Source organism: Oreochromis aureus, linkage group 20, assembly GCF_013358895.1.
Source record: "Oreochromis aureus strain Israel breed Guangdong linkage group 20, ZZ_aureus, whole genome shotgun sequence".
Taxonomy (NCBI): Eukaryota; Metazoa; Chordata; class Actinopteri; order Cichliformes; family Cichlidae; genus Oreochromis; species Oreochromis aureus.
Genome location: NC_052961.1, coordinates 36,189,551 through 36,202,205, shown reverse-complemented (window position 1 = coordinate 36,202,205; position 12,655 = coordinate 36,189,551). Strand labels below are relative to the sequence as shown.

At 39.5% G+C, this 12,655-nt stretch overlaps 1 protein-coding gene across 2 annotated transcripts in view; it reads left to right on the top strand.

The window, feature by feature from the left end:
• The first annotated feature begins 2,016 nt into the window (after nt 1-2,016).
• Nucleotides 2,017-12,655, top strand: part of rtel1 (regulator of telomere elongation helicase 1) — a 37,627-nt gene continuing 26,988 nt past the window's right edge. The window contains exons 1-5 of one of the 2 annotated variants that reach the window (XM_039604201.1): nt 2,021-2,436; nt 4,501-4,558; nt 6,123-6,318; nt 10,542-10,635; nt 11,318-11,399. In XM_039604201.1, coding sequence (XP_039460135.1) covers nt 4,553-4,558; nt 6,123-6,318; nt 10,542-10,635; nt 11,318-11,399 — 378 coding nt within the window. In that variant the 5' untranslated portion in view covers nt 2,021-2,436; nt 4,501-4,552. Of the gene's footprint in view, nt 2,437-4,500; nt 4,559-6,122; nt 6,319-10,541; nt 10,636-11,317; nt 11,400-12,655 lie in introns of both variants that reach the window. The other variant, XM_031752940.2, reaches the window with a different exon arrangement.

Here is a 12,655-nt window from a genome sequence, read left to right as displayed (position 1 = left end):
TAATACCCTCTCTGTCATTATTATTTTGCTGTGGATTGTGTAGACTAGACTATCCAATCTCTTAAACACTGGAATCCAAAGGATAGTCAAATAAACATTATATAGATCTATAAATAATTCATAAATAGCTTATTTTAATGATTACTTGAGAGAAAGTGAGAGAAAGGCTGGTGGGTGAGCTCCATTCACTCCTATCAGCAGAGAGAGAGCGAGAGAGCGGCACACTGTGCTGTAAAATTATTAAACATCTCAATAACAACAACACACCTGCTTTAAGGAGAAAATCAAAACTGTTCTTTAGTTTTGTCTGCTTTCAACAGAAAATGTCATTTGCAGCATTAAGTGACTTCATCCTCACTACAATCAGTTACATATCCGCCCCCATAAAGAATATGTTTATACTATAAAAAGAGCCAATAAAACACATTAATTAATTACAGGCGATCTATTTCTTAACAATTTTCATGACAGATGTGTTTTTTTTTTCTTTTTCTTATGCAGGTTCACTATTGGCCAGAATTATCCCATGAAAATGTTAACTTTTTTTATAAAGAAGGAAAAAAACGTGCATTCTTTTCATTTAAATGTATATTTTTAAATTAATTAAAATCAAACCAAACGCTATGCCAGCTTCTAGCTTTGCTTGACAGTGTGTAAAACAAACCTGATGACACGAACTCCTAGAAAACTTAAAAGTCAAACAAACACATTCAAAGTTTCAGGGCTGTGAGCAAAATCAGCTCTAAATGAGTGTGGTCGTTACAGTGAACACCGCAGTCTTTTCTCTGTATGCTTTATAAAGCAGCGCGAATGTTAACAGATGGAGAAATTTGCTGAAGCACACCGATCACTATAGTCACAGATGTGTCTTTAACAGTCTCATTATTTTTCTTCTCTTGTTTGTATGAAAACATCTGCTGATCACAATTACTGACAGTCTGAGTAGTAATTAGTAAGAATAAGTAGCTTTGTTTGGAATTGTGCAGGGCATGTCTGCGTCGTTGTTACACAGAAAGGTATTTTCAAGATGTAGTATAGGGCTGTGCGATATGACCAAAATCTCATATCCCGATATTAAGACATCTATCATCCGATAACGATATAAATCACAAAAATGTAACATTTTCTGTAAATTCTGTGAATGTCAGGCAGCTCGACTTGCGTGAAGTGTTTCCAGCTGGGCGTTGCGTACCTGGAGTCGAGTGTTTTAACTGATGCATGAAACTATACATTTTTAGACATAAGTTGTAACAGCCGCAGTTTTCTTTGTGAGTATTTATTACACAGCGTGCTGCGGGGAAAAGCCTGTTCTAACGTTTGAGTCTAAGGTTTATTTTTTAGCACCTGACCGCTCTTTTTTGCTTCTCATCCATAAATACTCTGCATCTTTCACATGATTCAGTTTATTTTGAAAAGTCTCAACACGATCTTGAGCTTTATTGTGAAAGGTTTATGTGGAAAATAAACAAGCGGACACGAGGTGGTTTATACCGTCGTTGTTGCTAACGACAACGCATAAAAACAAGCGCTTGTCCGTCTGTAGTGTGGTTATATTAAATATAAGAGAAAGAGAGAACTTTAGGAAATTAATATAGCCACTACAGTGACCATCAAAATAATGAAAAAATATTGCCGTAAACAGTTTATTTTGCGACACCAAGAAACAAACGATAGCGTAAAATGAAACGATAGACGTTTTTATATCGTCATCCGATATATATCGTTATATCGAACAGCCCTAATGTAGTAATAGCCAAATTGGCCAGTAGATGTCACTGTGGAGATGGGTTTCAGATTGTTTCAAAGCCTCGCTACAATTCCAAGTCATTTGCGGCATTTGTAGGTACAACACCGGCATCGACGCGCGTTTTGTAGTCCATCTTCTGCACGTCGTAGTTTCAGCGTGGCAGACATCAATACTTTGGAGATTGTAAAAAGTCGTTGCGATTCTCAGTGCGCCGCTTTTCTCCTTATGAGTTATCCTACCCATTTGCCCTTACTGACCTGCTCACTTTTTCCATCGAAGACGAGAAAAGTGGTTAGAAAATTAGATAAAAGGTTGATGTTTGAGTGTTCAGGATTCCGTGACCCTTTGAACGCACCTGTCGTCAGCGTCACAGTGCGCATGAGCAAGTTAAGTGAAAGCTGGCGCGAAACAACTATAGTTGGGATTGAGAACTCCTTTCTACTAAGCCTAAACGAGCCAATGATAAAAGTACATTATACCACAGTTCAGCCATTTAAACTGGTCAAACAGAAGAAGTACCTCTCTGGATTTTAAACAACAACAACTATTTTCGTCTATGCTGCTGCCGACTGACGCCAGAGGACAGAATGCCTTCACTGACTCTCAGCGGAGTGACTGTAAATTTCCCTTTTTCTCCGTACGAATGTCAGAAGGCATACATGAACAAAGTAATCGAATGTCTTCAGAAGGTAAGAATCGACTGTCATGTGTATGTGTGTTAATGGAAACAAACTGCAAAGGGGCAGTACTGAACAGCCACGGCTATGCGGCCACCATGCTCACCGTTTGCCGCATGACAGAAGTGATCTCGCATCTGCTCGCGCAAAACGTCGCTTCCCAGAAAGCACAACGACGTATTGCCGACGTATATCTGCTGTGTCTGTCGGGATAGGCGCTGTTTCATCTTTGGGAACAGGTCGCTTAGTGCTGCTTTGCCTGCGTTTCAGGTGGCCGTGGCATCTACGTATCTTAGCACTGCTTTAGCGACTTCCTACTGCTCTCTGTGCCATATTCATACAGGCTGATCTTCTCACTCAAGTCGTGGTGTAATGTGTGCTTTAAAATACAGCGAGCATTCCTATATTCTACCATAATAGAATATTATGTGTCATGTTTCCCCCTGTTGTGTCGGTACACTAAGCAGGAGTTATAAAGAGTCAGACAGATACACACGTTAGCTGTTTACATTCCGTCTTCTTCTCTTTGTTATCATGTACCTGAAGAAGTTACACACACACACACACACACACACACATAACATGGCGTGGTGCCCACTACTGGCGATAGCTTTTATAACACACAATATACCTCAGCTCATACATAGCATTATGAATTAAGCAAAAAAAAAAAAAAAGCACTTAGATACTTAGTTCCTTTCTAAAATTCAGTGTAGGCTACTGCAAACATCTGCTCAGGAATGAAAAGTGATCCAGGCACATGTATAACCTCTTTTGAAACCTCAAACGCACTGAAGATGACAGAAAGACGACATATCCTTAATAAAGGAGAAAGTAATGGTTTTGCATGTTGATTTATTTTCAAACATACATTCATGCTGCTGAGGTCCCGAACGAATAGACTCAAGGACAGCTTTTACAATAGGGCAATAGCCCTAATCAATGCAAATAGCTGACCTGATTGGCTACCTGCCTGGACTTTTTTTAGGGGGAGGTAACAATGTTTAAAACAATAACAATAATAATATTTATATTTATAACAAGGTGCAATAATAATTAATGTGCAATAATAACAGTGTGCAATACACATAACACTTATTCTTCTTTTTTATTTCTAAGTTAATATACTGTGTTGTGCTGTTTTGTGTTGCGTTGTGATGTGTCATATCGTGTCGTGTTGTGTTATATGTAGTGCCGACGTAGGACAGTTTTTCCAATTTCATTGTACTACTGTACTATGTATGACTGTGCAATGACAATAAAGAATTATCTTATCTTATGCACTAATATTTCACAGCAAGACTGTGACTGAAGGGAATTCTGATGCAGCACATTTAAAAAGAAAAGGGAAAAAGAGCCAGCTGTATGCAGAATCTATTATTGTTCTGTTATAAATTTGCCACATTTTCAAATTTTGAATGAAATAAATATTTCTTAGCCCACAGCAGAATGAATAAAGGAACAAAGCACTTTAAGGGAAGGGGGGGATAAGTTACTACATGAAATTGTAATCTTCAGTTGGAGTAATCGAGTGCAGCTGAATGCACAGATATCTTTCAGGACTGTACAAATACACAAAATGAATGAATTTTAAACGGCAAGACTTTCCATCTTCTTCTTGTAGAAGAGTATTCATCATCTTCAGGTGTGTGTATTTTGATATGAATTTTACTCCTAAGATTGCAACCATTAAGGGAACTAATTGTAATCAGAATCCGCAACATTCAACTAAAGAGGTTTCTTCCAGGTGAATGTGTTAATGGAGTTACTCTGTGGTAAAAAACAAAATGCTGGAAAATAATTTATTTTAATGTACTTTGACTTTTATGGTTGAGGAACGCTGGCATGAAATGTGTTATCTGCCCAACATAGCAGCTAAGCAAAGCTTACTAACAGGGTGCCATCCGCAACAGGACATAATCATTAACTAGTGTTAGTAAACTCTCAATAGTTTTCAGACAAACATGTTAATGTGATATGAAAATTCACTTTATTTTATGTAGATGACTGTTCATCTTCTGTGTCTTCTATTTTCAAACTGCTAGCTTCATTCAAAATTCATGCTCTATTTTCAAGACACACTAAATCCCCAGGAGGATTGGCCAGAGAGGGAAAAAGTGTTGGTGAAATGGAGGTAAATGACGTCGGCAATATGTCGCTGTGCTATACTGGATGAAGTGTGATTTATCGAATACATTCCTATGTAATGCCGATGTTGTGGCGATGTGTGCACCACTGGATTTTTGTAACCTCTTCCATTGTGTCGCTACAGTTACAGCTGGGTTGAAGAAATGATTGTACATTCATATTGGTTTTTAATTCAAGTTCAGTTTTATTTATACAGCACCAAATCACAACAACAGTCGCCTCAAGGCGCTTTATATTGTAAGGTAGACCCTACAATAATACAACAGAGAGAATCCCAACAATCATATGACCCCCTATGAGCAAGCACTTTGGCGACAGTGGGAAGGAAAAACTCCCTTTTAACAGGAAGAAACCTCCGGCAGAACCAGGCTCAGGGAGGGGCGGGGCCATCTGCTGCGATTGGTTGGGGTGAGAGAAGGAAGACAGGATAAAGACATGCTGTGGAAGAGAGACAGAGGTTAATAATTATTCATAATCTAAGGCAGAGTGCTGAACACCACTCTTCACAGTGAGTGAGAAGGGGTGAGAGACGCCAAAACGCGCAGTGCATCATGGGAAGTTCCCAGCAGCCTAAGCATAACTAAGGATGGATTCAGGATCACCTGACCTAGCCCTGACAAAAAAGGAACCTGACTTTTTGACAGTGGCACCAAAAGGCAGCACACACGATAATGTGTTCCAGAGTGTGTTGTTTCATGTAAACAGGCACTGATTTTCAGCATGCCTCCATAGTAAAAGAGATCGGTGATAAACTGACTTGGTTACAGTCCAGATCTGTTTTAATACTTGATGGGGAAAAAAAGATATGAAATGAGCCTTCACATCATGGGCCTGTCCTTACAATAGCCCCCATGTAAAATTGAGAACTGATTTTAAAATCCGTCTTTTCATGTGTATGAATGACTTGATTGTTTTTGAATGATAACATATTTTCTCTGAACCACAGCTTACTTGTGGTTCTTAGCCTAAATTTATCAGGCTCTTCTATTATTGAAATACCTCTAAGTCTTTGTTCTGGAGCCAGACGCCTTCCCTGCTTTTAACATTAGGCTTCAAACCATCCTTTTTGAACTGGATCAGGTGACCCTGAACCATCCTTAGGTTAGGCTGCTGGGGGACGTCCCATCTTTGCATTGAACATTCTGGTTGTCTGCTTGCTCTGATAGTTTGTTTTGTGCCATGGCGAGGTGTATATATCCACCTTTCCATCCACAAGTCACAAGAATTTCTACTTCTACAGTGCTGGTCGGAATTTAATCAAACTTGCACACAATTATCACCTAATGGATCGTGACCCACATTGTGCTGTTTTTATTTATTTATTTATTTACCTCCTTACCTTTTAGCTGATCTGTGCAGATAACTGCCCTGATAACTGAACCTGGTTCTGCTAGAGATTTCTTCCTGTTAAAAGGGAGATCTTTCTCCACAATGCCAAATGTTTGCTCATAGAAGCATAGTCTAATGCCTGAAAGTCTCTAATACTGCAATATTGTCACCATCACAATGTGCAGTTTTTCTGTATAGCTTTACCTGTCTGGTTATTTCAGAAAGTCAATGGTGTTCTGGAGAGCCCCACAGGCACAGGTAAGACTTTGTGCCTGCTGTGCGCCACCCTGGCCTGGAGGGAGAACTTCAAGGACACCATCTCTGCCCGGAAGATAGCAGAGAGGCTGGGCAAGGAGATGTTTCCAAACACACCTCTGTCTTCCTGGGGGACAGCTGCCACTGATGGTGACAAACCAAGTATGTTTGTATCATCTGCACATCAGTCATTTCTAATTTTACAGGTCAAAAAAGAATAACAGATACATATGCACATATACAGATACGCTGTGTGCTTACATTACTGTGCAAAACAAAATGAGCTGGCACTGGTTTCTTTAGATTTTGGTAAATGGACTGCTTCCTTTGTAGTGCTTTTGTACTCTATTTGAGTGCTCAAACCACTTTATATTTTGTTAGGAAAATAACAACTTACTGAAACATGTATATGTGTCCAAACATACACAGAAATATTGTACATAAGGCAAAATCAGCATTTGTACAAGTCTAACAAGGATGGAAGTCAATATTTGGTATGATGACCTTTATTCTTCAGCATAGTCTGAACTCTCTTAGGCAAGGTTTGTTGTGATTTCTTCAGGAATACTTCCTTTGGATTTTCAACGCATGCTCCAAAGCTCTTCTTTGGTTGTCGGCTGCGTTGTGTTCCAATCACTGTCCCACACTTTTGAGTAATGGTGAGGTCTTGGGAGGTTAATCCATGACTGATGGTCTTCCATTGTGTGTTTCTTCTATTCAAGTATGCTTTTAAAGCATTGGCAGTATGTCTGGGATCATTGGCAATGGCTTAATTTTTCATAACCAGATGGTTTTAAGATGGTATTGCATGCTGGATCAAAGTCTGTATTCATAATTCCACCAGTTCTGACAAAAGTCCAACACCACCTGTTGAAATACAGTCCTAAGCCATAAAGTCTCGATTGTGCTTTACAGATGACTGTAGACACTTCTGTTGTACTTCTCTCCTGACATCCTCCAAACATATTGACAATAATTTGAACCAGAACTTTGATATTTTGATTCATCAGACCTATCACCATTGATTGTCATTGATTGTGTAATTTGGAATACTTCGTCCTTTTCTCTATATTTTGTGTACAGAGAATGTAGTGTAATTCAGTTCAGTTTTATTCATATAGCAACAAATCACAACAACAGTTGCCTCAAAGCGCTTTTTATTGTAAAGACCCTACAATAATTCAAGGAAACGGAGAAAACCCCTACAATCATATGACCCCCTATGAGCAAACACTTTGGTAGGGATGGAAATGGATAAGAATTTAGCAATTCCAGTTCCATAATCGATATCAATTATTGATTCGATTCCTTATCGATTCTTAATGGCTCTGCTTTGAGGAGTATATCAAAGACATTACCTTTATGCAAATCAGTTACATCCTGCGTAGTCTAATGTTTGTGCATGTTGGAGGGTTTTCCTCTCTTTGCTGTGATCATCGTTGGGGTCATTACTCCAAAAAAGTAAAGTTTAAAAAAAGTTACTACACAACACTTTTCTTAAACATAATGCAGTACCTTACTTAATTACACCCAGGAGAAAGACATTTGTTATACTACTCTGTTACAGTCATAAAGAAGCATTGACCAGGCTGCTGACAGTAATAGCAATCGAGGTTGTGCCTTTGACTGCAATGTATAGGTTTCTTACCACCCCTAGGGTCCAAGCTTTCAGCACTAGTTGCCCATGGAGGTTTTACCTCCACAAACCTTGGTCTCCCCACAGTCATCTATGGGGAGCTAGGTAACATTCAGCCAGATTTGCAGCTTCCTCTTCTGTCTTTGGATTGTTCTCCTTCACCCATGTGCAGACATCTGGATGAAGCATGTGAAGAAACTGCTCTAAGATGACGGTTTCCCCAATCTCTTCTTTACTCTGACTATTAGGTCGCATCCATCGCTTATAGAGCCCCTTTATCCGATTGAAGGTTTCTCTAACACACAGTTCCCCTGGTGCTCTGGAACTGGTATTTGTAGGTCTCCTCTGTCAGATTAAAGTTAGATAACACTGCAGCTTTAATAGCATCATAAGAGTCAGACTGTTCTTAATCCATGTCAGCATAAGCCTCAAGGGCTTTGCCATCCCTGTGTTTTAGCTATGCGTTCAAATCGTACAAAGAAACTTTCAGGATGCTCACCTTCCTTAAACTCTGGTATTCTTGTTGAGGCTGTGCACGGAGTGGTTGAGATGGAGGAGGCGGCTCAGCTTAGTGCTCACTGGTTCCATGAGGTGGCTGCACAGCTGATAGCTGAGGCAGCTGTTGTAGAAATGTCACTCTGGACAGAAGGCTGATAGAGAAGTTCAGAATAGACATAATGTTGCAGCTTTGGTATATTATCGCTCAGCTGTTTAATTTGTTCAAGCAGTATTGTTTCTGTTCTTTTGGCCACCAAATGAATTCTCTAATTTCATCAAGATATCAGGTTCAGAAAGATCTTTATCACTGGCTCAAAATCGTCCTCGTCAGCCATCGCTCCTTCTGGTGGTGGATCTAGCTCAATTGTTTTTCCACCTTCTCTTTCTTCCATGTCAGGAAGGGGACTTTTCCTTGTCCCACTGGTTTTTCCACAGCCTGCTTCTCTCATTTAGTGTGTTTTCCTCTTTAATTCACAGGTAATTAATCCCACTTCTGACACCACAGTTACGCAGAGAGGTGTGGTGTGGAAAACAGCAGACAGCACTCTGACTTAACTGAACAGAGAACAACCTTAGTGTCTTCGCCAATCTTTGACACACACAGCAACTTCCTAAATAGCAGCCTATCCATCTCTCTCTCCCACATCCTGCATCCTGAAATATATTTGTTTAATATGTCCATTAAAGTACATATCTTGTTCAAAAATGACTCCCAAGATTCCTCAGTGTTACTGGAGAACAAGATAATGGCATCTGGTTAGACGCCATATTTTTAGGGCCGAGTACACTGAACTCTATTTGATCTAAATTTAGAAGCAGAAAGTTAGCGGCCATCCAGGTCTTTGTCTTTAAGACATTCCTGCAGTTTAACTAATTGGTGTGTGTTACCTGGCTTCATGGACAGATAGAGTTGGGTATAGCAGTGAAAATGTATGCTATGGCTTCTGATGATACTGCCTAAGGGAAGCATGTATAATGTAAATAGAATTGGTCCTAGCACTGAACCCTGTGGAACTCCATAATTGACCTTAGTGTGTGAAGAGGACTCTCCATTTACATGTACAAATTGGAGTCTATTAGATAGATATGATACAAACCACTGCAGTGCAGTACCTGTAATACCTACAGCATGTTCTAATCGCTCTAATAGGATATTATGATCAACAGTATCGAACGCTGCACTGAGGTCTAGCAGGACAAGCACAGAGATGAGTCCACTGTCAGAGGCCATAAGAAGATCATTTGTAACCTTCACTAAAGCTGTTTCTGTGCTGTGATGAGCTCTGAAACCTGACTGAAACTCTTCAAATAAGCCATTCCTCTGCAGATGATCTGTTAGCTGTTTTACCACTAATATTGTGTGTTTTGGTTTGTTTTTTTTGTTTGTTTGTTTTAGATAAAAGGAAAGTTGGAGATTGGCTCATAATTAGCTAAGACATCTGGGTTAAGTGATGGCGTTTTAATTAATGGTTTAATCATTGCCACTTCTGATGAATAGTTGATAGAACAGCTGAAGGGCCAGATGCAGCTCTGCTGTGTCCTGTGCTAGGACTTTGATGGATTTCTCTCCCATTTCTCAAGGACATGACGTTTAAATATTCTTAATATTTAAACATCATGTCCTTGCAATGGAGGTGCTGAACATGGTCCACTCGGACTGAATGTCCCCAATCTCCTCGGAATGCTGTCTAAGTTCTGCAAGAGAAAGGAGTTGAAGATCCCAGCGCACCCTCATTATACGTTTCGGTGCGCTAGGTCTGTCAAGCATCCTCCCCTGCCACCCGATCAAACTCACCACCAGGTGGTAATCCGTTGACAGCTCAGCACCTCTCTTTACCCGAGTGTCCAGAACATACAGCTGCAGATCTCATGACACAATTACAAAATAAATCATTGCATGCAGCCTAGGGTGTCCTGGGCTGGTGTCCTGCCATGTGCAGTTATGGGACATCCTTACGTTCAAACATGGTGTTTGTTATGGGCAAACTATAACAGAGCACCGCTTGGGTTCAGATCCGGCAGGCTGTTCCAGTGACACCCCCGCAGGTCTTGTTGCCCAGTAGGATGAAGAAATTCAGGAACGAAAATACTGATAAATCAGATCAGTGCGTGAAATGTTCATACACACGATTTGTGCGTACACACTGTTAGTAAATGAGGCCCAATGTGCTATACGATGTTAACAGGTGTTCTATTAGGTTTTTTTCAGCAGTGTATAAAGCCCTAATTGTCTTTTCTTATTGTTCTCAAGCCTACTACACTGATGTCCCCAAGATCGTATACGCATCGAGGACACATTCTCAGCTTGCACAAGTTATTAGTGAGTTAAAGAACACTTCATACAGGTAAGCATTTCTAAAAACTACTGGATATAAGTTTTTGATTATGCATGATTGTCTGAATTAGAGCTGTTTGCAATATAAAACAGTTTTATTTTATAAAATCTGGGGAGGAATTCAAAACAACTGCAAATTTCAAGGTCATCAGTTCTTGAAACAATTGTACATAAGTAAGTTATTTGTCACCGCTGGCAAGGTCTGGAAGAAGACCCTGTTAAAACTGTTGCCATCCAATGAGAGGAAACTTGGTTAGGATGGACAACCCAGGAACCACAAAAGCTGGAGCCTACCATAACCTGGAAAATTCTACAGCATTAGCTTCACTGTCCACAGTGAAGTGGATTTTACGTTGCCATGCACTGAGGCTGTCAACCAATATGCTCATAAATCAACACTTTCAAGCTCATCTGCAATTTTCAGCTACCTACATGGATGAATCGAAACCCAAATCCATTTAAATTGTACATTGCACAAAGTGACAAAATTATCCCGAAGCTTGTTGAAAGCTACTAAAAGTGTATGATCAAGGTGCAACTTGCTAAGTGGCATTTAACCAAATATTAGTGGGGCTTTAAAGGGTGATTACATATGCTACAATGAGGCCTCACTGAGTCCAGCACCTCATGTCTGTTCTAGTTTTCTTGGCTATTTATGGTAATCCAGTTCTCCAATGTCTCTGTTGATTCAGGCCAAAGGTGTGTGTGCTGGGCTCAAGAGAGCAGTTGTGTATTAACCAGGAAGTCATGCGTCAGGAGAGCAACCACGTCAAAGTAAGTTATTAATGCAGTTTTAGAGATATAAATATAATGGGATGTTTTAATTGTTATGTCCAATGAATTGTATTAAACACAAAACACTAAATGTGCAACCTCACTACTGATTTACCAAAAAAAATCTACTTTTGACAGACTCACACAGACCAAACATCAGTTGTGCCAACTCTACTCTATTGGACGCTCAGAACAGTAGCTTCACTCTTGTTCTGCTCAGCGGCCTAAAACTATAGCATTACATAAACCAGTTCTCCATCTGCTGCAGCTTCTGGTTGGTGTGGGCCTTCAGTGTGCAGTAGATCTCAAGAACAGAGGTACTACTATCACCAGCTCTTGTTCAAGACAGTTGAGTTGCATTATATCTGAGGCATCTCGGTGAAATCAACAACCACCTCAACAGCAACTTTAGATAATCTGTAGATAAGCTTTGTTGTCACTGTTGCAGGAAAACTGAAGAATAGTTTCATTGTTCAAACTCACTGTTGGATGTCTTCGGTTTAGCATTATAAATCTATAATAGAAGATGATGACGATGAACTTTTATTTTGGACATATAAAACAACCAAAACAATACGTACACATACACACAGATACATGCATAAACAAAATCAAAATGACATAAAAATAACCACTCAATCATCAAGTCCGAATCCCGACCCCATTATCAACATTCTATTCACCATATTCATCATTACCCCCACTCCCCCTCAGATGGCTGTATACACTTGCCCCACGCAAAAAAGAGGGGAAAAAAAGAACAGACAAATGTAAGTATAAAGATGGGTATAATAATAGATAGGATTACAATATCTGTTAGCATAGTTGTATATAATATCAGTCATCAGTGCCATTCATTTCATTTTCTTCCAAAAACAGGTTTTGAAACATTTTTGAACTGAATAATGCTTGAACATTCACAGTTTAAAAAAACATAACAAAAAAAACCTGTTGTTTGTGCATTAATAGACTTCAAATTCAGCTTTCCCCTCAGGTTGTATCTCCTTCATTGTCAAAAAACATCCTCTGTACATTTCTTTTCTTTTAAACTTTATTTGCCATCTTTATAAAACATCAACACTGGTGGCACATACATGAAACATTTCAACAGTTCCAAGCCAGTCATGGTGGGGCAGTTCTGGCTCTTTCAATAATTTGAGTCCTTTCTTTATTTCATATAATAGCCATTTATCCAAAAAGCATTCTTTCATTTTCAATTAGTGTCAGAGTTTTTCCATAACTATTATGTCCTCAAC